Below are 23,295 nucleotides of genomic sequence, written 5' to 3' on the forward strand. Positions count from 1 at the left end.
ACAAACAACATACACCTTATGAGGTACCGCTGTGATTGTCAGTAGCAGGAGAATTAATTTTGGGTTCTTTGGTAGTAGGCTATAGTAATAAGAACTATGCAGTTACACCCATAAAGGCTGTAAAAGCAATCATTTCTCCTTCTCTCTGGCTGCATTCCTGCAGCCATTGAGAAATGCTGTGAGAGCTGTGATTGATCACAGCTTGTCACATGGTACAAAGCTGTTGTGAATGGCTTTGTACCATGTGACCTCTGTGATCATTCACAAAATGTATAAGTAGTAACAATGATCTCAGGAAGGGACATTTTGTTTACTGCTGTTCATGTGATCATTGATTGGCTAATCACCAATCACATGAATCAGGACCTCTCACAGCGGCCCTGTGGACACAGATCGAGGAGATGCGCGTTCCCAGAGAGCGAGCACAAGCAATGGATGCGGGGGGATGTTTAGAAACATCTCCCCGCATCGGCAATGCTCCTGTCCAGCCGTTTTTCAGCATGGGCTAGACGGGAAGAGGTTAAAAAGTTAAATATATATTTTTTTTTACTACTTTGTGCCAGTTTGCTGATTTAAAAAAATTCAGGAGATATCCATTACCATTAACTACCAAATAAAAAAAAAAAACAAGGTATAATTCACCTGGATACACTAAGTAGTTGTGATGAGAACAATTACAATTTGAAATTCACCAGTGACTGTGATGCACATCAAATTACATTTTTTAGGTTTGGTTATACAGCTGTGTGAAGACCATATGACTGAGACTAAGGCTGGCCATACACTATATAATTTTCTGTCCAATTTCTGCCCAATTTCCTTTAGATTTACCTTCAACTATGTAGTGCAAGGGTCTGCCTAATTGGATACAATTGAAAGTGTTGTTTAGGTTTGACCTCCTATTATATGGTTTTTGCTAAATCTAAAGCAAATTATGATATACACTGTATAATGTATGGCCAGAATTTTGCTTTAGATTTACCAAAAACCATATAATAGGTCAAATCTACATAGTTGAAGGTAAATCTGAAGGAAATTGAAGAGAAAATTGTAAGAAATTTGTATAGTGTATGGCCAGCTTAAGCTGTATAAAAAACCAACTTCTACTCATAGTTAAATTAAAGACTCCCTTGCTACCAGGAAAAATGGTAAACCAAAAATCAAAAGGATCAGGAAATGACTAGCAGCTGTTGACGTGTTCCCACACCATGGCGATACATATATATAAAAAAAAAAAACCCTCCATGCAATCAAATTATATAACCTTAAACACCAAATGAAACCATGTGACTAAATAAAAGTTGTCATATATAGTAAATGCAATACATCCACATAAATATATAAATACATGTAAAAAAAAAACCTAATCTATATGTACAGTTGTGTTCAAAATAATAGCAGTGTGTTGAAAAAAGTGAATAAAGCTCAAAATCCTTCTAATAGCTTTTATTTCCATACACACAAATGCATTGGGAACACTACACATTCTATTCCAAATCAAAACATGAAGAAAAATATATCAAATTTGTGTTGTTCCTCTAAAAAAATTTAAGAAAAGTGAATATTAGACTGTTAAAAAAAATAGCAGTGTTTGTATTCTTCTTTACAAACTCAAACATTCACTATATAAACTGAAAAATGTTTGAAGATTTTGCTTTCCTTTGAATCACTTAATGAGTATTTAGTTGTATAAGCACTGTTTCTGAGAACTGCTGTACATCTGTGTTGCATGGAGTCAACCAACTTCTGGCACCTGTGAACAGGTATTCCAGCCCAGGATGATTGGACTACATTCCACAGTTCTTCTCTATTTCTTGGTTTTGCCTCAGAAACTGCATTTTTGATGTCACCCCACAAGTTTTCTATTGGACTAAGATCCGGGGATTGGGCTGGCCACTCCATAACGTCAATCTTGTTGGTCTGGAACCAAGATGTTGCACGTTTACTGGTGTGTTTGGGGTCATTGTCCTGTTGGAACACCCATTTCAAGGGCATTTCCTCTTCAGCATAAGGCAGCATGACCTCTTCAAGTATTCTGATGTATTCAAACTGATCCATGATCCCTGGTATGCGATAAATAGGCCCAACACCGAAGTATGAGAAACATCCCCATATCATGATGCTTGCGCAACCATGCTTCACTGTCTTCACAGTGTACTGTGGCTTGAATTCAGTGTTTGGGGGTCGTCTGACAAACTGTCTCCGGCCACAAGACCCGAAAAGAACAATCTTACTTTCATCAGTCCACAAAATGTTGCGCCATTTCTCTTTAGGCCAGTCAATGTGCTCTTTGGCAAATTGTAACCTCTTTAGCACATCTTTCTTTCAATAGTGGGACTTTGCGGGGGCTTCTTGCAGATAGCTTGGCTTCACATAGGTGTCTTCTAATTGTAACAGTACTCACAGGTAACTTTAGACCTTCTTTGATCTTCCTGGGGCTGATTGTTGGCTGAGTCCTTGCCATTTTGGCTATTCTATCCATTCGAATGGTAGTTTTTCACTTTCTTCCACGTCTTTCAGGTTTTGGTTGCCATTTTAAAGCATTTGCGATCATTTTAGCTGAGCAGCCTATCATTTTCTGCACTTCTTTATATGTTTTCCCCTCTCCAATCAACTTTTTAATCAAGGTACGCTGTTCTTCTGAACAATGTCTGGAACAACCCATTTTCCTCAGAATTTCAGAAAGAAATGCACTGTAACCAGCATGTACAACATTTGCTGCCTTCCTTCCTTAAATAAGGGCAATAATTGCCACCTGTTTTTCAAAGAATGAATGACCTCACTAATAGAACTCCACACTGCTATTATTTTGAACATGCCCCTTTCAATTAGTGATTCAATTACACAGAATCAGCAGCATGCATGTCATGACTGTTGGGTCTGTTGGATTTCTATTACTCTACTACACCTGCTAGTAAATTATTTGCCATGTAGAAATATCATTTCTACCAAAAACAGTGATTGATCAGGTTAGTGATGTCTAACTGCTACTATTTTAAACACAACTGTATATCTTCATTACATATAAAGTGCCAATCTCAAAGATCTACTGTTGTGCAAATAATCTAAAAAAAACCCTACAATGAATTGATAAATATATATGTGAAAAGTCCACTATATTTCTTCTTCCACCTTAAAATAAGTCCATATGAATGAAAACCATCCACCAGAGTGGGTACTTGAATAAACCACCACCAAGAGAAGTGCTTCTGTCACCTTCCAAACAAGCTGCGCACTTCAGATTTTGACCTGTCATACTAGCTTTCAAAAGCTCTATCTCCATGCAGCTTTATCCATGCCTTATTCTCACAAAACCCACCATTGCTCCATATATTTGCTCAAAGGAACAAAAAAAAACCCCTCATTGCTCAATACATATGCTCACATTATAGTTTATTAAAAGCGTTAAAAAAAAAAATCTCCCATGAACATACATCCAGTGCACATAGAAAAAATTGTCTCTTTAAAAATCACACAATTTCAGAATTACCCTTCTGAAGCGTTCATGATGACGTCATCACGCAAACAGGTGATTTATTTAAATACCCACACTTGTGGATGGTTTTCATTCATATGGACTTATTTTAAGGCGGAAGAAGAAATATAATGGACTTTTCACATATATATTTATTTATCATTTCACTGCAGATTTTTTTTGGTATATATGAATGAATATGATATGAATACCTGCACAACAGTAGATGTTTGAGATTTGGCACTTTATATGTAATGAACATATGCATACAGATGAGTGTTTTTTTTCACATGTATTTATAAATGTATGTAGATGTATTGCATTTATATAATTTTTATTTAGTCGCAACTTCTAATAGCTTTTTGCACATGGATAGTTTCCAAGTAAGGCCACTGGTCTGTAATGTCCCTGCGGGACAAGATCTGCACACTCGTCACAATTGTACAAACAATGCTGAGTTTGAGGTTGAAACTGCCTGTTTGAGGAACAGATTTGTTCAGCAGGGGTATAGAAATCAATGGTTGGCTACTGTTTACCAGAGAGCGAGGAACAGTGATAGAGAGTTCTTGATTTTTGACAAGAAGAGTACAGGTTTGGAAAAGATATCCATTACAAGATTGAGTTTACCATATGCTGGTCTTGTGTCTAGGGTAAAAGACATTTGTTCCTCCCACTGGCACCTCCTAATAGATGATGAGGTGGTGAAAAGACTCGAACCTAAATATCCGCAATTTGTTTTGAGGAAGGCATGTTCCCTGGAGGACTTGCTCATTCACAATGACATCTCTAAGAACCCCTACCCCTATGGAAAATATAGAGGTATAAGGCAATGTGGTGCCTGTGATTTCTGTATCTACAGTATCTCACAGAAGTGAGTTCACCCCTCACATTTTTGTAAATATTTTATTATATCTTTTCATGTGAAAACACTGAAGAAATGACACTTTGCTACATTGTAAAGTATTGAGTGTACAGCTTGTATAACAGTGTAAATTTGCTGTCCCGTCAAAATAACAACATTCAGCCATTAAGGTCTAAACCACTGGCAACAAAAGTGAGTACATCCCTAAGTGAAAATGTCTAAATTGAGCCCAGTGTCAATATTTTGTGTGGCCACCATTATTTTCCAGCACCGCCTTAACCCTCTTGGGCATGGAGTTCACCAGAGCTTCACAGGTTGCCACTGGAGTCCTCTTCCACTCCTACCATGATGACATCATGGAGCTGGTGGATGTTAGAGACCTTGCGCTCCTCCACCTTCCGTTTGAGGATGCCCCACAGATGCTCAACAGGGTTTAGGTCTGGAGACATGGTTGGCCAGTCCATCACCTTTACCTTCAGCTTCTTTAGCAAGGCAGTGGTCGTCCTGGAGGTGTGTTTGGGGTCGTTATCATGTTGGAATACTGCCCTGCGGCCGTCTCCGAAGTGAGGGGATCATGCTCTGCATCAGTATGTCACAGTACATGTTGGTATTCATAGTTCCCTCAATGAACTGTAGCTCCCCAGTGCCAGCAGCACTCATGCAGCCCCAGACCAGGACACTCCCACCACCATGCTTGACTGTAGACAAGACACACTTGTCTTTGTACTCCTCACCTGGATGCCGCCACACACGCTTGACAACATCTGAACCAAATAAGTTCATCTTGGTCATCAGACCACAGGACATGGTTCCAGTAATCCATGTCCTTAGTCTGCTTGTCTTCAGCAAACGGTTTGTGAGCTTTCTTGTGCATCAGCTTTAGAAGAGGCTTCCTTCTGGGACGACAGCCATGCAGACCAATTTGATGCAGTGTGCGGTGTATGGTCTGAGTACTGATAGACTGACCCCCCCACCCCTTCAACCTCTGCAGCAATGCTGGCAGCACTCATATGTCTATTTCCCAAAGATAACCTCTGGATACGACACTGAGCACATGCACTCAACTTCTTTTGTCGATCATGGCGAGGCCTGTTCTGAGTGGAACCTGTCCCGTATGGTCTTGGCCACCATGCTGCAGCTCAGTTTCAGGGTCTTGGCAATCTCCTTATAGCCTAGGCCATCTTTATGTAGAGCAACAATTCTTTTTTTTCAGATCCTCAGAGTTCTTTGCCATAAGGTGCCATGTTGAACATCCAGTGACCAGTATGCGAGAGTGAGAGCAATAACTCCAAATTTAACACACCTGCTCCCCATTCACATCTGAGACCTTGTAACACTAACAAGGCACATGACACCAGAGAGGGAAAATGGCTAATTAGGCCCAATTTGGACATTTTCACTTAGGGGTATACGCACTTTTGTTGCCAGCGGTTTAGACATTAATGGCTGTGTGCTGAATTATTGAGGGGACAGCAAATTTACACGGTTATACAAGCTGTACACTCATTACTTTGTAGCAAAGTGTCATTTCTTCAGTGTTGCCACATGAAAAGATAGAATAAAATATTTACAAAAATGTGAAGGGTGTACTCACTTCTGTGCGATACTGTATATGATTGAGGGCAACTCCCTAACTCTATCAAATGGGAAAACTTTGAAATGTGTGAATCAGGCTGATTGCAAAACATCTGGTGTATATCTGGTGTTCCGTTCTGGTACACTGAAGGCTGTAAGACCATTTATATGAAATTTCCACCTACCATTTAAAGGCACCATTAGCAAGACACGTATGCTCATATCAGGGATAGTAGATCATTGAAGTTTTTTGGTACTGGAGGTAGTGAAACCCAGCCCCAGCAGGGTTTTGACCAAATTGCTGGTAATAAATCGCATCCTGCAAATCAAACATGCTGGTTGTACCCAAGTCAATCGATGAATCGACTTGGGTAAAATCAGTCTGCCCATACTTGGACGGTCCCTGCTGAACTGGCCGCGAGTCAAACCATCTATGGCCGGCTTAAGTGGCTAGCTGGGGATTGGATTACTGGGAATGGTAGAAGGACTGAGTGGATATTTAATCACTTGGGAAACACTGGGGATTGGATCACTAGGGAAGAGCCAGATCAGTAGTTTTTGACTAAAATGTCATTTTAGTTTTAGTCGTATTTTAGCCATCTGAATTGTTTTAGTCGTATTTTAGTCAACTCATAATTTTAGTCAAAATCTATTTGGTTTAGTTAAATTGTAATGCACTATTTAAGCAGTTCTCTATAAAACATTCCAAACTCATTGTATACTCCTGGAGTAAAAAAAAAAAAAAAAATTCTAATATTATTTATGGTATTAATGTTTGAACATGCACTACATACATTGATTTATCTGTGTGTTAAATCTGTGTCTGTAGTGCATGTTCAAGCGATAATATAATATGTTAAATAATACCAATGTTAAATTGTAATGCACTATTTAAGCAGTTCTCTATAAAATTTCCATAGTCATTGTATACTCCTGGAGTGAAAAAATAAATAAATAAAATTTATGGTATTAATGTTTGAACATGCACTACAGACACAGATTTAGCTGTTGGGATATATAACTTGTATATCACAACAGCTAAATCAATGCCTGTAGTGCATGTTCAAGCCTTTATACCATAAATAATGTTATTAGATTTTATTTTTAACTCCAGGAGTATACGAGTTTGGAAGTTATGGAGAAATGCTTAAATGTTGCATTACAATTTAACTAAACCCATTCGATTTTAGTAGACTAAAATGTACTGACTTCAATTTAGGTTTAGTCGTTTTTTAGTTGATGAAATTAACACTGGTTTTTAAAGAACTCCAGATTTTTACACTCCCCTGGCACCCACCTTACACACCCACACACTTTTTAAAAAACAAAATTTTCTTACAGCAGTGGCAGGACGTTCTTTGTAGACTGAAGTGTGCTTACAAAATTGACATGGGGAGTAGTGTATTGTGATACAGAGTACAAATAATGATTTCATGTTTGTTTTTTTCCATTGACTGTAAATAACCCAAGCTACACAAATGAGGAAAAGCATATATGGTAAAATTGGCCCCTTCTCCAACTCGTATTCACATTAAGCAGACGGTTGGTAACTTTATGATAATGTAAAAGTTTGCTGAAGCCTGGTAAAAGTTTATGTAAAACATCAGTATTTTCATCTTGAGCTCATTGTGAGCTCCAAAATGATTTATCAGGAAAGCTGTTAATGTTATCCCTTAAAAGATTTTTTTTTTTTTTTTACAGTTCTGTTTATTAAAAAAAAAAAACCACAAATTTTTAGGCAATATACATGATAAAGGGAATAAAATACAGCCAAAAATATTACAGTACAAGTTTTGTTATACACATATATTTATAAAGTTCAGTATAAACAGTATTTTGGGGAGTACAAAATGAAAGGTCTGCACGTCGATACACAAAACACTTAAATAACTTAACATTAGCTTTACAAAAGAAATGCTTTTAATGAATGCCCTGTGCTTTCTTTCTTCAAGAGCCATGGAGGACTCATGTCTGAGATTTATTTTATGTATACACAGTTGCCATTTGAACAGCTCAAATGAACAGTCAGGTCAGATCTCTTGCCAACTCGAAAATATAATGCGTTTCAACTTTTTTTTTCATTCTACGCTGCAATAAATCACAAATAATAAAATAGCTATCAGCTGCTCAAAGTCATGCATAAATGATATATTTTTCTATAAATTATTATTAAGCCAATGACAACATTTTCATACCTGTTCAAAAATTCTGAATTTGGTCATTTTTTTATTTAATATTTTTACATACACAATAAATAAAAAAAATAACTTAATGTGTGGAAAAATGAAGTAGTGCACAAAACTAAACAGTAACACTAAGTAATTTACAGCAATTACTAGTCCATGCCTAGTGTCAACAGAACAAGGAAACATCAACTGAAACAAATATAGACTGTACAAGTTTGATGTCACCATTATGTAGAGATTTCAGTTTCCAAGTTCTTATATTACTGAACAAAATTGTTTTATCCTGCTTGGGATTTTCTTGCTCTCTGCAAAAGCTAGGATTTGCCACATTTGCCAGCAGTTTCATAAAAGCAGTCTTCATTTACAACAGAGGTTAGGCTTTGAATACTAAATTCCCTCTCCAAAATTGCATTCAGATCAATGCTTGCATTATCGGACTGGTTGTCAAGAGATTGGTGATGGTCTTTCATTGCCTTTGTAATCGCCTTGTCTGGTTTTGTGTTGATAACCTTTCGTTTAATTGGACAGAAATGCCCCCTTACAAGTTTTGGATGTTCCTTTAACTGAAAGTTACCTTCCCGGTCAGTAGCATTGGACTCCAAATTCTTCAATTCAGTGTTAGAGAGTTCTGAGATGTTTAAATTTTGAAATTGTACTTCGATGCTTTGTGTTGGGCTACTCTTCATATTTGTTGTTTCAGTTGTCAAATTAGCAAGCCTATAATCTTCATCCTCATCACTAAGAATATCGGATTCCTTGACTGTAGTGCTTGGGTGGTCTGACATGCTTGTTTGCAGAGGCTTGATAGGAGAGCGACTTTTTAGGTCTTGAAAACTTTCAATGGTAGGACAACCACTGCTGTGTGTGCCACTGCTTAGGCTGCCATCATCTGAATCCTGCCCATTACCTTTGCCCAAGCTATTATTCCAGTCAGTACTTGGGCTGTGTTTAAGTACTTTTAATGATCTTGTGGATGCTGTTGGAGTTAACAATATTGAAAGTTAAATGCAGAAAATCACAGCTGCTCAATTACTACCTTAAAATCCAGTAATGCAATATCAATACAATACAATGTATCTATTGCTTCTCCCTTAATATGTCATTTAGATTTTTTTATATTCCTAGTTAGTATGCAGAATAATATATTCTCTTGAGTAGTGAAACCTAACAATTATGCTCTTTGTGGTATATATTTAGAGCATGCAGAATATTATTTTAACCTAATGTGGACAATTCATAAAACCTAAGAACTGCCCCCAGCTCCACAAATTTATGTATTCCTATTGGACATTCAAGGATATTAATTAAGTAATCAAGTACATTTAATCCCAAATTGTTTTGTGCTCTAAACAATTACTATATTAGTAGCAGCACAGTGCATAAAAAAAAAAAAAAAAAAAAAAAAAAACACCACAACTCACAGAAACACAGAAATTTCAGTGTTAGGTACATCAACATTGCCATACGGTTCTGTACAAATATGATATCTATGTATGACCCTCTCCATCTACTATTAATCTCCCCCTTCCCCCAACAGACGCAATATAAGTGACTGACCATGTGCAAGTACTGTGTGCCCTGACAGCTCACTGGTGGACCAAAGCAATGGCTGTGGCAGTTGGACATGGTCAGCCACTGCTCTGAGGTCTGTGTTGGTGTGTACACATTGAATAGAGAGGCTTGGGCTAGGTTCTTATAACAGCATGGTTATCCTTCAAAATATTTGCAGTACATATTGTAGCAATTGTGCATACAGAGATGGACACGGTCACCCATCTTGCTAAGGATCCTCCATCTTGTATCATTTCTACTCCCAAACCAGCCTCCCTCCAATTTTCCCCCTCCCTCAGGAATGTGGTCTGGATGATGCCAGAGATCACAGGCTCAGCGAGAGAGCTTAATGGTTATAAATCCCACTAGCTGGTGCCCGGGTGTCTGTTAGCTTCTCAATCTGAGATATCGTAAAGCCATAAACCAAGTCCTTCACTGAGCTTCAAAGACATTCCAGATAAGCCGTAAAACAGACATCACATTCAAAATCCACTTTCTCCTAGGATTTCATATCTTGGAATATGAAAGTCTTACAAGGAGACCAGGCATATATTCAGATCGGTCACTGTAATACAAGTCGTCTGATCTATTACACCCCCTAGCTGGAATCTACAGGAGAACAGAAAATGATATCTGCTTAACGCCCCAAGCAGGTATGTCATATTTCATATCTAGACGTTCAGCAGATGCTTCTGTGTGTTAATAAACTAGTGGCTAGGCTGCTACATACACCGAAGGAAAGTTATGGATAATGATATAAATTGCAAGGGATTTTGGTTCTAGCTTGGGTCACCGCCTCCAACACCCTCCCCAAATGAGGCTATTGGTTCTCTGCTTCAAGGAGACACCCTGCTGAGTTCCTAGAAAGGCTGTTATGCTTGGAGCAGAGAGTTAAGTTAAGTTGAGTAGGTCGTGTTGAAGTTGAAGAATCCTCCCTTTTAACATCGGAACTAACTTTGGGGGAGAAGGCACCCTTTTGGCTCAGGAAACTTGATCTGCTTAACCCAGGACTTTTGGCAAGTACGCCATCTCTCTAAATTTCTGTTATCTCTTTGCTGTGTTAGTGTGTGTGTTAGTGTGTGTGTGTGTTAGTGTGTGTGTGTGTTAGTGTGTGTGTGTGTTAGTGTGTGTGTGTGTTAGTGTGTGTGTGTGTTAGTGTGTGTGTGTGTATTATATATATAGGCTACATCTTTTTCTGTAAATATGTTTATTGCACCCTTTTGACCTTTTAGTAATGAATCTTACTTTCTGAAAGTGAACGGTTTCTAATGCTCTTTAATGCAAAGAACCCCTGTCTCTGAAGAGAGCTATTGTGTGTTTTAAACGTCTGCATACATCTGTCTGCGGTGACATTCTGTATACAAACGATTATTCAAACATCATAATGTTATTGCTGATATTGCCAAGTTTCCTCTCTGTACAAAAAGGAGTGTGGTGGAAGTGTGAAGGGTAATTAACCTGACCCAGTAACAATTGCTCCCTGGCTGCAGGTACACAGATTGTGGTCCATTAGCTGGAAAATCTTTGTGCAGGGTGCAGCTGGGCGTGGCATTATTACGCACGTGACAGCGCGGTTTTAGATTGGCTAGTTCTTTGGTCACGATTTTGGTGAGAATGGCTGGGGTCTGACGCCGCGATCATCACACATATATCTTTACTTTTTGCTCATATTTTACATGTACCTCACATTACTAATTATCTTGGTTGGTTTTGGAAATATTTTAGACACAGAACAGTCTTTCTAGTATAAAAATGATCTGTAAGTGGCCTAGCAGTAACAGAAATGAGTATTACAAGGCACCATACCTAGTTTGGCAGACACTGGAATTCTGTTTCTTAATGGAACCAGCCTGTCTTTGTAGGTCTTCTCCAAAGGCAAGTCACATTTTATATGTCGCCTTAGGTTTTCTCGCAGAATAGAACGGATAACTTTAATTGTGCTGGTTTTACTTTCACAGTCACTGGAACAATAAAAGTAATTAGTATACATATCTGATGCCATTTTGAGCACCGACATTGAATTGCATGCAAAAATTTGAATCACAACTGCAATCAACCACCTACTAAGGAGCAATTAAATAAATCATTTTGACTCTTTTCTAGTGCCTGCACCAAAATTCAAGAAAGCCTTGCAACAGTTTTCCTGTTTTTTCAAATGCATTTGCTATCCTTATAACTACCTGAATTTGTCAAATGACCCATACGACTAGTAGAAAATCCAATATCTAGCCACAGAGGATATTACATTCTCACATTCCTTCGATGCCTCATTTCGAGATCGGTTGTCTGACTAAGATACAGGCAAGGAAGGTTTCATGATCAGAATAGGATTGCCTAAAGTGTTGGAGTGTTTAATATGTAGACCAGCTGGTCTTTCTCCATGGACTTTTTCCTGTCCTAGGTTTCCTCTGGGAACTGGTCCTCTTGGTGACCTGTCCCAGTGTTCTGTTGACCTCATCACATTGTTGGTCTGCTGCTTCCATTTCAGGTGGTTACTGTATGTTGTCCCACCTGTTTTTGGTGGGTTTTTTGTTTCACAGCCTCACTGGTGCAGGCTCATTGTTCTTTTGGGTGGAGTCATTCCCCTTGGTGGATATTCCTTTTGTCTTGGACAGAGGATCAACCTGATGCTCAGGACCATCTTTCAAGAAACTTCTCCTCATTTGGTTCAGATCCTGGCATTTGGTCCTAAGTTACAGATGATTCCTAGTCTCCTCTTGCATCTGTCAGTGGTTGTTCATCCCTTTAGCTGGACTGCTTTTGGATGTTCTGACTGTTTCTGAATTCCAGTGTCCCTCAATGTTTGAGAAAGAAATATGATTTTTTTGTACTTATTTTCTTCCCTTGTAGCACTGTTTGCTAGTGTCCCAATCTCCTGTAGGTGGCAGTTTAACCAGACTGTTTCTGAATTCTTGCGTCCTCCATGGACTCCAAGAAAAAGATATTACAGCACTTTAAAAAATCCCCCCCCCCCCACAAAAAAAAAAAAAAAGGGAAGTGTAACTGTTGCTAGAGAGGGTGTTTTCTACTACAGTACCAACGTAAGCAGTTTTTTTTTTAATCTTGCTTCATGCTTTACGTAATAGAGAAGGCAATTACCTGCTGCACAGCTGAAACACTGTCTCGGGCCTGCCTTGAACCTCAGACTTGGTATGGATAAGTTCCCACATGCAGTTGTTCTCAGTACCTGTGTAATATTACACTTAATTACATTACAGAAAAAAAAAAAACTAATTTTGCAGACTATGTATCATACAGTGACAACAGTTTTGCTGGATTTCACATATTAGTACAATCCAAGCAAAAGAACATATAAAAGGTTTAGGTCAGCTGTATATCATATTTTATCGCTTAATGACAAGATGATATAAATAAATACTAAGTGAGACTACATATATTAATGTGTATCTAAATCCAAGAACAGCCAGTCCTTCGTGTACTGGCAGTATTAATCTACATATTTAAGCTTTTTTGTTCTAATGCACGCTCCCCCTACTTCTCCATATCACCATAATATGGGGGAGGTGTTTTGTATTCCACCAAAATAGCCGGGAACAATGTTGACTGATAACATCTGTGCGCTCTGCTCTTTTCAGCTCACAAATTTCTAGCAGCATCAACAAGCTTTTGCACTTAATGAACAGATATAACAAAACACTTCCAATGGTAGATTTACCTGGCCAAAATTGAGACAATGTGAGAAGTTCATTGTTACGGTCTGCATACACTTTAATGCATGAAAATTGGGAGAAGTAATGCTTGCATGCATGAGGCCATTATCTTTCCAGATTTGTTGCATTCTTTATTTCAGTTTATAGCAGAGAGGAACCCAAAATTTGTAAAGCCCCCACTGTCCTTCACCAAGTACACCTAAAGAAGCAATTCATATTTTTCCTGCAGCTCAACCTTCCCAAGCATACACATTCCAAGTCACTGTTCTGCATTCCTGCAGGTGCTGACAAGCATTAACGTGTATGTCAAGGCAAAATTTAAAAAAAAAAAAAATGCATCACATCTCTACAATACAAGCACATCTCTGTTATACACGTTTCATCCCTTTAAAGTCCCTGCAAATACAGAAAAATACCTCTGACGTGCCAGAAATGCACTCAGATCATAACTCCTCTTGTGGGCTGACAACACACAGCATTTTGTGCACAGAGTATTGTCAGCCCTTGCAGGGTCTTTTGCTAAACTACTCAATCTTTCCCACTTGCATATCTCTACAACATGAAGGGTAATCATTCTATAGCCCAACATAGGAACTAGGAGGACTCTGTATGATAAAATATTGTAGCTGACTTTCTGCCATGATGATCAGGGAGGTTTGTTTGGCAATTATCAAACAGATGCAAAAGAACCTCCAACTGTATAGCTAACAGACTAATATAAGAGTTCAAGGTTAGGGTTTGCATATACCTGATCATATAATGTCAGTGTCAGTACAGCTCCAGTTATGTGGGAAACTATAAAAAGCCAGGAACATCAAGCTTTGTATAGACCTTCCATATTAGTTTAATGTGATTACATAGTTACCTGCTGCATTGCCCATTCTGACTTGAAGGGCAGACAAAGGAATCAACCAACGAAATTTGAACTGGTCTATATCACTGTAAATTTGAGAGGCACGTGTATTTTGACTCTGAAAAAAAGAAAAGAACTTGAGCTTTACATGTGGTACAGAATTCAGAAAGAACGTGTTTTAAAGAAAGAGGTAGCCAATCTGCATGCAACACCTAAAGCCAAGTGCAATAAAATTCCTAGGAAAATTAATTTGATCGGCCGGATTTTTTTTAATTTTTTATTATAGGTGTGCCTGTCGGACAATCACAGAAATACACATCGATACATATATTTGTTTTTTTGGTAATGGTGCTTGATCAAGATTCCATGTTAAACCTGAGGGTTGTCCAAAACTTCCTTCCTGGATTAATTATTTGCAGTACACAAATGCATTTTTATACTGTGTTAGGTCAAGGTGATCTGTTTTTGGGAAATACCTGGACAGCCCCAACTAAAATATTTTGCTTACTACATAATCTATATAGCCATCCAGGTGTATGTACGTAATATATATATATATAACACTTTCATAAACTAATGGTCTAATTCCCAGCGGGAATTTCTTATATTTGCTTGCTTAACAGTGTTTTTTTTTTTTTTTCTACAGCCACCCTTAAAGCACATGAGGAAAATATTTAATTCATAATTTTTCTTATTAAAAAAAAAAGTAATGGGGAATAGTTAGTTATTTTCCCCCTCTCCATTACAGATAACAATTCTTGATAGGAAAACAAAAACGGTATATACTTTATGAAATAGTACAACAGTACATCCATATTTTGTCTATTAAATGGTATTTACACCAGGAATAATGCCCCTTTTTCACTCTGTTGTCAAAGCAAATCTCAAGGAAAAACTGCTAAATACAAAGATGACATACACACTGTATATAAGAGCTCATTTTCTTGCCAAAATATTTTCTGTCCATACAGTCTTGAGATTTAAAAGCTCTGCCCGACAGGGGAAGGAACCTGATCTTTCTTAAAAGGACTTCTCCCCACCCCCATGCTGTGACTAGACACTGAAAGGAGTAGCAGCACACCAACAAACGCATCCCCCTGTCCCTGTGTTCTCCTGCCATCAGCATGTGTTGCTTCTCCCTCTCCACTCTGAGCTCTGCTGTACAGGGACTATAGTAGGTGAATACCTACACGGTTTGCAAAAAAAAAAAAAAATTATATATATATATACATACACACACACATACACACACACACACATACATACATACACACAGATACTCATAGGATGGAATGACTACAGAACTACATACATTTGTGTATTTTATATCAGAGAGGAAAAAAAAAAAAAAAAAAAAAAAGAAGGGGGAAAAAACCTGCGCTACACCACCGACCATATAATATGTGAATGAATGTGTGAAAAAAAATATATATATATATTCTAAAACAATAGTGAAACAATTAATGAACTTCTGCTACTCTTTACCTAAACACCAGAAAATGCAAAACATAACAAATGAGTGCGCTGTACACTAAATAATCAAACAATAATCAAATAAATGCTGCTAGATAAAAAATGTGCATAAATTAACTGAAAGAATATAAGTCCACATTCATATATTAAATATTTAAAAGTTCCAAAATCCAATAACAGTGCTGTGTGCTAAAGAAATCCTCCAACGGAAAGTGCATAGGTGTCCACAAATACTTGACACAAGAAATTAAAAAATCAGCCTCTTCCCAGACACTTTGACCTCCAATGAAGAGATCAAAATGAGCAGATGGTGTTCAGATCCCACACTGACACCCTAGTTAGCCGTATCAAGGAGATGAATGGACATCTGCAGGTTCACTTGAATGAATCCATCAAATCAGACAGCTCTCCACATCATGCAAAGGAAAGGTTTAAAACAGAAGAAGAAAACTTCATAGTGCGACCCGATAAACCAGCAAAGAATTTATTAAAGTATTGCACTTACATAGATAAGGTGCATAAAGGCAGTGTAAACATTTAAAATTCCCGCAGTGTCAGACCACCAGCTGGAACGAGGTGACGTCACAGAAAGCTCCATCTGACGCGTTTCTCCAAAAATGGCATCCTCTGGGATAGAACAGTCGGACGCCATTTTTTATCAGGTCGCACTATGAAGTTTTCTTGTTTTAAACCTTTCCTTGCATGATGTGGAGAGCTGCCTGATGTGATGGATCCATTCAAGTGAACCTGCAGTTGTCCATTCATCTCCTAATTATCTCCTTGATACGGCTAAATAAGGTGTCAGTGTGGGATCTGAACACCATCTGCTCGCTTGACCTCTTGATTGGAAATCAAAGTGTCTGGTAAGAGGCTGATTTTTTTCTTTTGTGTCAAGCATTTGTGGACACCTATGCACATTCCGTTGGGGGATTTCTTTAGCACACAGCGCTGTGTTATTGGATTTTGGGACTTTTAAATTATTTAATATATGAATGTGGACTTCTATTATTTCAATTAATTCATGCACTTTATGTAGCAGCATTTGATTGTTTATGATCATTTAGTGTACAGCGCACTCAATTTTTATATGTATTTTATATCTGCCTGGGGTTCAGTTTTAATTAAATAACTGGGGGAAAAAAAAAGCCTGAATTTCATTTAGACATTTCCAACTCTGGAATTGGACCAAATATAAAATACTGTGATGGCAAAATGCTGTCATCTTCATCTGCTGCCTGTTTTTTTTTTTTTTTCTTTTCCTACAGAACCTGATTGCAAATAATACATATTGCTTGCATCGCCTACACACTGTACAGCATGTGTTGATGTGTCTCCCTTGCAGCAACCATCTAAAAGGATTTTGACGTTCCCCCCCTCCATCACCATTCAGACTGTATTTTAAGACTGTGTCGTGGAGAAGAAAATGTACCAGTATATTAATTCCAATGCTATTGAAAGGAGAATTCAATATGTGCTAAATAAATAGGGTTTTATGTTATATTGGTACAGATTTTCCATAGACAGCACTGTATGGCTTTCTGTAGATGGCTGTATCCTAATGATAAAAATGGAGAGAGCAAACCTCATTTTATGACCACCAACACAAACATGCTGACAAAAATGAATCAATGTCTAAAACAAACAGTTTTAAAATGGAGAGAAGGAGAATGCTGACTATTTAAATATATACTTACAGTCTTCTTTTTTAGCTTGAAGTTTTCTTTGTGTACCAAGATGACTGCCCTCCTAAACACTAAAAACAATAAAAACACAAGATGTAATTACAAAAAAAGGAATTTATGCATAACACAAATCTTCAATTCACAGAATTACACCAGATTCTGAAAGGTTTCCTCTGATTGCCATCATTTTTTTTTATTATTCTGGCTAGGAATACATACAGTAGAAACATAGAAAAGTGACGACAGAAAAAGACCAAGTGGCCCATCTAGTCTGCCTGTTTTGTTTTTTGTTTTTTTTGTTTTGTTTTGTTAACTTTTTTGTCTGAGTATAGATCTATGCTTGTCCCATGCATGTTTGAAGCCATTTACTGTTGACTTGCTCACTACCTCTGCTGGATGTTTATTCCATGCATCACCTACTCTTTCAGTAAATAAATACTGAGATTAGTTTTGAACTTTCCTTCAGTTAGTTACTAAACCCAGGATCCTGCATTCACTATATCCAGTCTCCCACAGTACACACAACATGGAAATGCAATTATTTTAGTAAATATAAACTGCTAAATACCTTTTCTCATCAGCAGTTAGAGCAGTCTTGTGACTTCTATCAGTGTCCAGCAGAGCACTGGTTAAAGCACATGTTTTGCTCTAGGAGGATGCAAACCCCCTGACCTGTCTGGACAGTGCTGATTGGCCCTGTGTTAATCACATGCACTCCGCTAAGAAAAAAAACAAAACAAACCTCTCTAGCAATACACACCAAACTGAGCATGTGCAGAGTGACCCCGCAAGATGTGTCTTATCAGAGGTAGGAGGGGGACACTGGAAGAAGGGGAGGATCAGAGAAGTCAGGATCAAAACAGCCTTTTTACACAATGTAGAGGAGTAACCCCTTTCTACAGTGAGTATAACAAGAGTTCTTTACTGCATATACAGGCTGATTTTACTGTTGTGGGTTTAGTAACACGTTAAGCATGTTTGTGTCACATGCAAAGGAAACCCTTCCTTTTGAATCAATATTTTACTTAATAAAAGGCGCATTCATACCAGCCCATACACTGAAATGGGTGTGGACTCTTGTCTGCTGTGCAGCAGGGGCAGCGCTTTAAAGAGATTTTAAACCTCAAACATGAAATTGAAACAAAGCACACATTTCTATAGCGTTTACTTGAATCTCTCCAAGTGTCATTTCTCTCTGCTGTTTATTACCTCTGTTATCTGGCAAGTTTACTGACATGTCAAAAAGTGGCTTTTCAGTCATGTCAGTAACTTGAGGTCTGGTGCATTACGGAAAGATAACACAACCCACCCCAACGCAGCATTATAATGGGAAGAGTGTTATGGTGGGAACACTTATTTTTCCCACGTGCATGACGTTGAGCCTGTGTTGATTTGTGCAGAACGAGCCTTAAATCAACAAGATGCAAAGGAGATTATGATCTTTAACTTTTTTTTTTTTTTTTTTTTTTTAGGACAGCTTCACATTGCCCCGCTGTGCTTTTGCTAAAGCAAAGCTAACTCATTTTCGTGTGGACATCTATGAGGTTCTGCGATTTTGGTGCGGTGTCAGAAAGTGCACCAAAACTCCTGTATGCTACATCTTTGGTGTGCTTTCTGAAACTGCACCAACACCATCGAAGTCTCTGGGAAAGTGCAGCTGGACTGTACCAGGGCAGTGTGAAGCTGTCCTTACAGATTATAAAAAGGAAAAAAAAAAAAAAAAAAAAAAAAAAAAAAAAGATTCATCCAGCAGCCTACAAAATTACATGCCATTGATATCCTGGACTCCATTGGGATGAATTTTTTGTTCGTGATTTCATTACAATGGCAGGAAATTTTGTGATCTCAGAATAAACGTGTTTTGATTATTTTAATAACCAATTGCCTGGATCAAAATGATATGGTGTATATGCTGTGGTGGCTTGCAGGGAACAGAGTTTTCTCCACTAGTTACTTAAAAATAAAAAGGGTCACATCACTTTTTCCATTAATCTTGATTGTTTGATAAAGTTTTCCAGTAAAGATAGGACAAAGTAAATATTGTCTGCACTTGCAAGAAAAGGTGAAACAATTTTAGGAGTCATTCATGCAGAAAATTTTACAAATCTTTATTCCAACTGAATTAATGCTTACAATATATTGGGATTATATTTAATATTGCAGTATTTTGTTAGGCGACAAATCTTTTTACAACTTTTCATGTCAACATTTATGCATGTTCTGGCAAAATGAAACCATCCATCTAGTACAGGGGTCTCCAAACTTTCTAAACAAAAAGGGCAGGTTTTCTGTCCTTCAGACTTTAGGGGGTCCAGACTGTGGGTGTTAGTGGCAGTAAACAATGCCCCATCTATGGTATTAGGGGGAGGAATAGTACCCCAGTGTTGGTGTCAGTGGGAGGAATAGTGCCCTATCATTGGTGTCAGTGGGGAGAATAGTGCCTTTTATCAGAGTGAAGAATGGCCCAATGGCTGGATAAGGAGAAGCAAAAGGCCACATCAGGCCCTCCCCCTCGACATAACCCGCAGGGACTTCGTCGCTGCTCAAACTCTCTCCAACCCCCTTCACCCTCACTCAGCTACCCCCTCATCACCCCTCTCCCACGGCCCCACCACTGCTCTGACCTCCTCTTCCACCCCACCCTACATTCCTCATACTGGAGCCCCCCCAACCCTCCGCACCTTTGACCTTACTACCATCAAGGAAGTCTCCAAGATCCTCTCTGATGCCCGCCTCACCACCTGCCCCCTCGACCCTATCCCCTCACAACTCCTACGACCTCCCTCCCCCTCCATCCTACGCTCCCTCACCCACATCTTCAATCTCTCCCTCTCCTCCGGCATTTTCCCCTCCCCTCTGAAACATGCACACATCACCCCAATACTTAAAAAGCCCTCCCTGGACCCCAATGACCCGAACAACCTCAGACCCATCTCCCTGCTCCCATTTACATCTAAACTCCTCGAGCGCCTAGTCTACACCCGCCTATGCTCTCACCTCAACGACAACAACCTCCTCGATCCCCTTCAGTCCGGCTTCCGTCCCCTACACTCCACCGAAACTGCCTTACTCAAACTCTCCAACGACCTGCTAACCGCCAAAGCTAATGGCCACTATTCAGTGCTCCTACTCCTTGACCTCTCTGCGGCCTTTGACACAGTCGACCACCCGCCTCCTCAAAAAACTACACTCCCTCGGCCTCAGAGATTCTGCTCTCTCCTGGCTCTCATCCTACCTGTCACAACGCTCCTTCAGCGTTACCTATAATGCTACCACCTCCCCCTCACTCCCCCTCACTGTTGGGGTCCCTGAAGGCTCTGTCCTCGGGCCCCTTCTCTTCTCCATCTATACCTTCTCCCTTGGCCAACTCATACACTCTCACGGCTTCAACTACCACCTCTATGCCGACGACACACAAATCTATCTCTCAACCCCCCACCTCACCCCCTTGGTCTCAGCCCGAATCACACACTTACTGAGCGACATATCAGACTGGATATCGCTCCACTTCCTTAAACTGAACCTCTCCAAAACCGAGTTTCTTGTCTTCCCCCCAGCCCAGACACCACCCCCCATTGACTTCTCCGTCACATCCAACAACGCTACCATCAAACCCGCTCTGCAGGCCAGAGTACTTGGTGTCATTCTGGACTCCAACCTATTCTTTCAGCCCCAAGTCCAATCTTTAACAAACTCGTGCAGACTCCACCTCCGCAATATCGCCAAAATATGCACGTTCCTAACCCCAGAAACCATTAAACAGCTCATCCACTCCCTCATCATATCACGACTCGACTACTGCAACTCCCTCCTCACTGGCCTGCCTCGCCGCTGGCTATCCCCGCTTCAGTCGATCCTGAATACGGCTGCCAGACTCATTCACCTTTCCAACCGCTCTGTCTCCGCCACCCCCCCCTGCCAATCCCTCCACTGGCTTCCGATTGTGCAACGGATCAAATTCAAAATCCTAACGCTGACGTACAAAGCTGTCCACCACACTGCCCCGAACTACATCACCGACCTAATATCCAAGTACCTCCCAGCACGCACACTCAGCTCCTCACAAGACCTCCTTCTCTCTAGTTCCCTGGTCTCCTCCTCCCATGCCCGCCTCCAGGACTTCTCCAGGGTGTCACCCATCCTCTGGAACTCCCTGCCCCAACCCATCAGATTATCACCTACACTCCTCTCCTTTAGGCGCACCCTGAAATCCCATCTCTTCAGGGAAGCCTACCCCACCCCCTGCTAACTTGCCGACCTCCTCCACTCTTCCCATCACTCCATCCCCCACAGCTATCTCCTCCTGTGCCACCATCCCCTCCCTCCTAGATTGTAAGCTCGAAAGAGCAGGGCCCTCAATCCCCTCATGTTTTGCATTGTATTGGTATTGTTCTGTCACATGTTCTGTTCCCCTCTAATGTACAGCGCTGAGCGAACTATTGGCGCTTTATAAATACTTTATAATAATAATAATCATCATCTGGCCCCCAGGCCGCAGTTTGGAGACCACTGGTCTAGTACTTATAAATCATGTATAAACACTTACCAAATGCTGTCAGCTCCAATTCCTTTCGAGTTTTGCCAACAGATGGGAATATATTTAGCCAGGAGACAGTAGAATACACCAAGAGTTCTCCCATAGATAGTTCTGTGACCTGCAGAAATACAAAATGTTTACCACCTTTGTAATAAAATACATTACACAGACTTTAAAACAAACAGAAGCTATTCATAGATCTTCACTTAAATACACACACACATCCCCACTTGAAGACCAAGCCTGTCTGGCATTTTATGTTTACATGTAACAATCAGTAATTTTTGGTAGAAAATTTCTTCGCATCCCAAAACATATTTTTTTTCATAAAGCAGAGGTCCTAGAGAATACATTGGTGGGTGTTGCAATTGGAGAGTGTCACCAGCACACCAAGGATCACCAACATGGGTCCAAAATTTTTAACAAACGATCACATAGTTACAGCAAGGCAACGGTTCACAGTCTTGCAAGACCCCTTCAACAGGCAATCGGTAAATGTGATGTCCTGATTCTTTACAGGCACATCTAGTACATACCCTCGTGGTGGGCAGCCAACAGGAGTGCTGTATGGGAAGCCAGTCCGGAATGCAAGTGTACAATCCAAACGCAAACGTTCCTGCATTAAAAATGGCTGTGTGTTTAAGTGGGTGCTGCAGCGACCTTCGGCTGGAATCAAACAGAATCAGCAAGGGAGAAGGTCACCAGCACACCGAGGATCACCAATATGGGTCCAAAAGTTTTAATGAACGATCACATAGTTACAGCAAGGCAACGTTTCGGAGTCTCGCAGGACCCCTTCATCAGGATTGTACACTTGCAATATTTTATGTCACACAGTATTTGTGCAGCAATTATTCAAACGCATTTTTTTTTTTTTTTAAATACACTTTTAAAATTTTAATGCAAAAAAAAAAACACAAAAAAAAAAAAATACAAAAAAAACACCACAATGCATAACCCAATTTTTGGTAAAATATAAAAGATGATGTTACGTTGAGTAAATAGATACTAAATTATGTCAAACGTTAAAACTGTGCACGCCCATGGGGCCGGTGTGCTTCAAAACATTTTTTTTTTATTATTTATTTTACACTGGTGCTGTTAATATTCAGGGAAACCAGAAGTGATGTATGCGCATCGCTTCTGGTTTAGTATATCAGAGGCAAATGGAGCGGTTTTGGTCTTTGTTCGCCTCTATGATCAGCTGGTGGAAGCGCCGGCTGGTCAACTGGATCTCCTGGTGGGACAGGATAGCCACAGAAAGCTGCAGGAGGGGATGCCCCCTCCCGCTGCTTTGAAAACCTATCCAGCAGTTAGCTAGCCGCTAGGATTGCCTTTACAAGAGAACTGACTGGTGGCTCTAGAAAACAGTAACAGGATTATGCCTGCAAAACCACTTGAAGTCCAGTGACATATGGGTACATCACTGG

The 23,295-nt window shown here is 39.6% G+C and overlaps 1 protein-coding gene across 4 annotated transcripts in view; it reads right to left on the reverse strand.

Moving 5' to 3' along the window:
- Positions 1-7,703: 7,703 nt before the first annotated feature.
- TIAM2 (TIAM Rac1 associated GEF 2) overlaps positions 7,704-23,295 on the reverse strand; it is a 386,278-nt gene continuing 370,686 nt past the window's right edge. For all 4 annotated transcript variants that reach the window (XM_089669764.1, XM_089669762.1, XM_089669765.1 and 1 more), the window contains 6 exons: positions 21,875-21,983; positions 17,341-17,399; positions 14,186-14,291; positions 12,749-12,836; positions 11,456-11,610; positions 7,704-9,074 (listed from right to left, as the gene is read on the reverse strand). In XM_089669764.1, coding sequence (XP_089525890.1) covers positions 8,413-9,074; positions 11,456-11,610; positions 12,749-12,836; positions 14,186-14,291; positions 17,341-17,399; positions 21,875-21,983 — 1,179 coding nt within the window. In that variant the 3' untranslated portion in view covers positions 7,704-8,412. The remainder of the gene's footprint in view (positions 9,075-11,455; positions 11,611-12,748; positions 12,837-14,185; positions 14,292-17,340; positions 17,400-21,874; positions 21,984-23,295) is intronic.

The sequence above is a fragment of the Staurois parvus genome, unplaced genomic scaffold (genome assembly GCF_062004578.1).
Source record: "Staurois parvus isolate SC_StPar_1 unplaced genomic scaffold, SC_StPar_1.0 ptg000081l, whole genome shotgun sequence".
NCBI classification, from domain to species: domain Eukaryota; kingdom Metazoa; phylum Chordata; class Amphibia; order Anura; family Ranidae; genus Staurois; species Staurois parvus.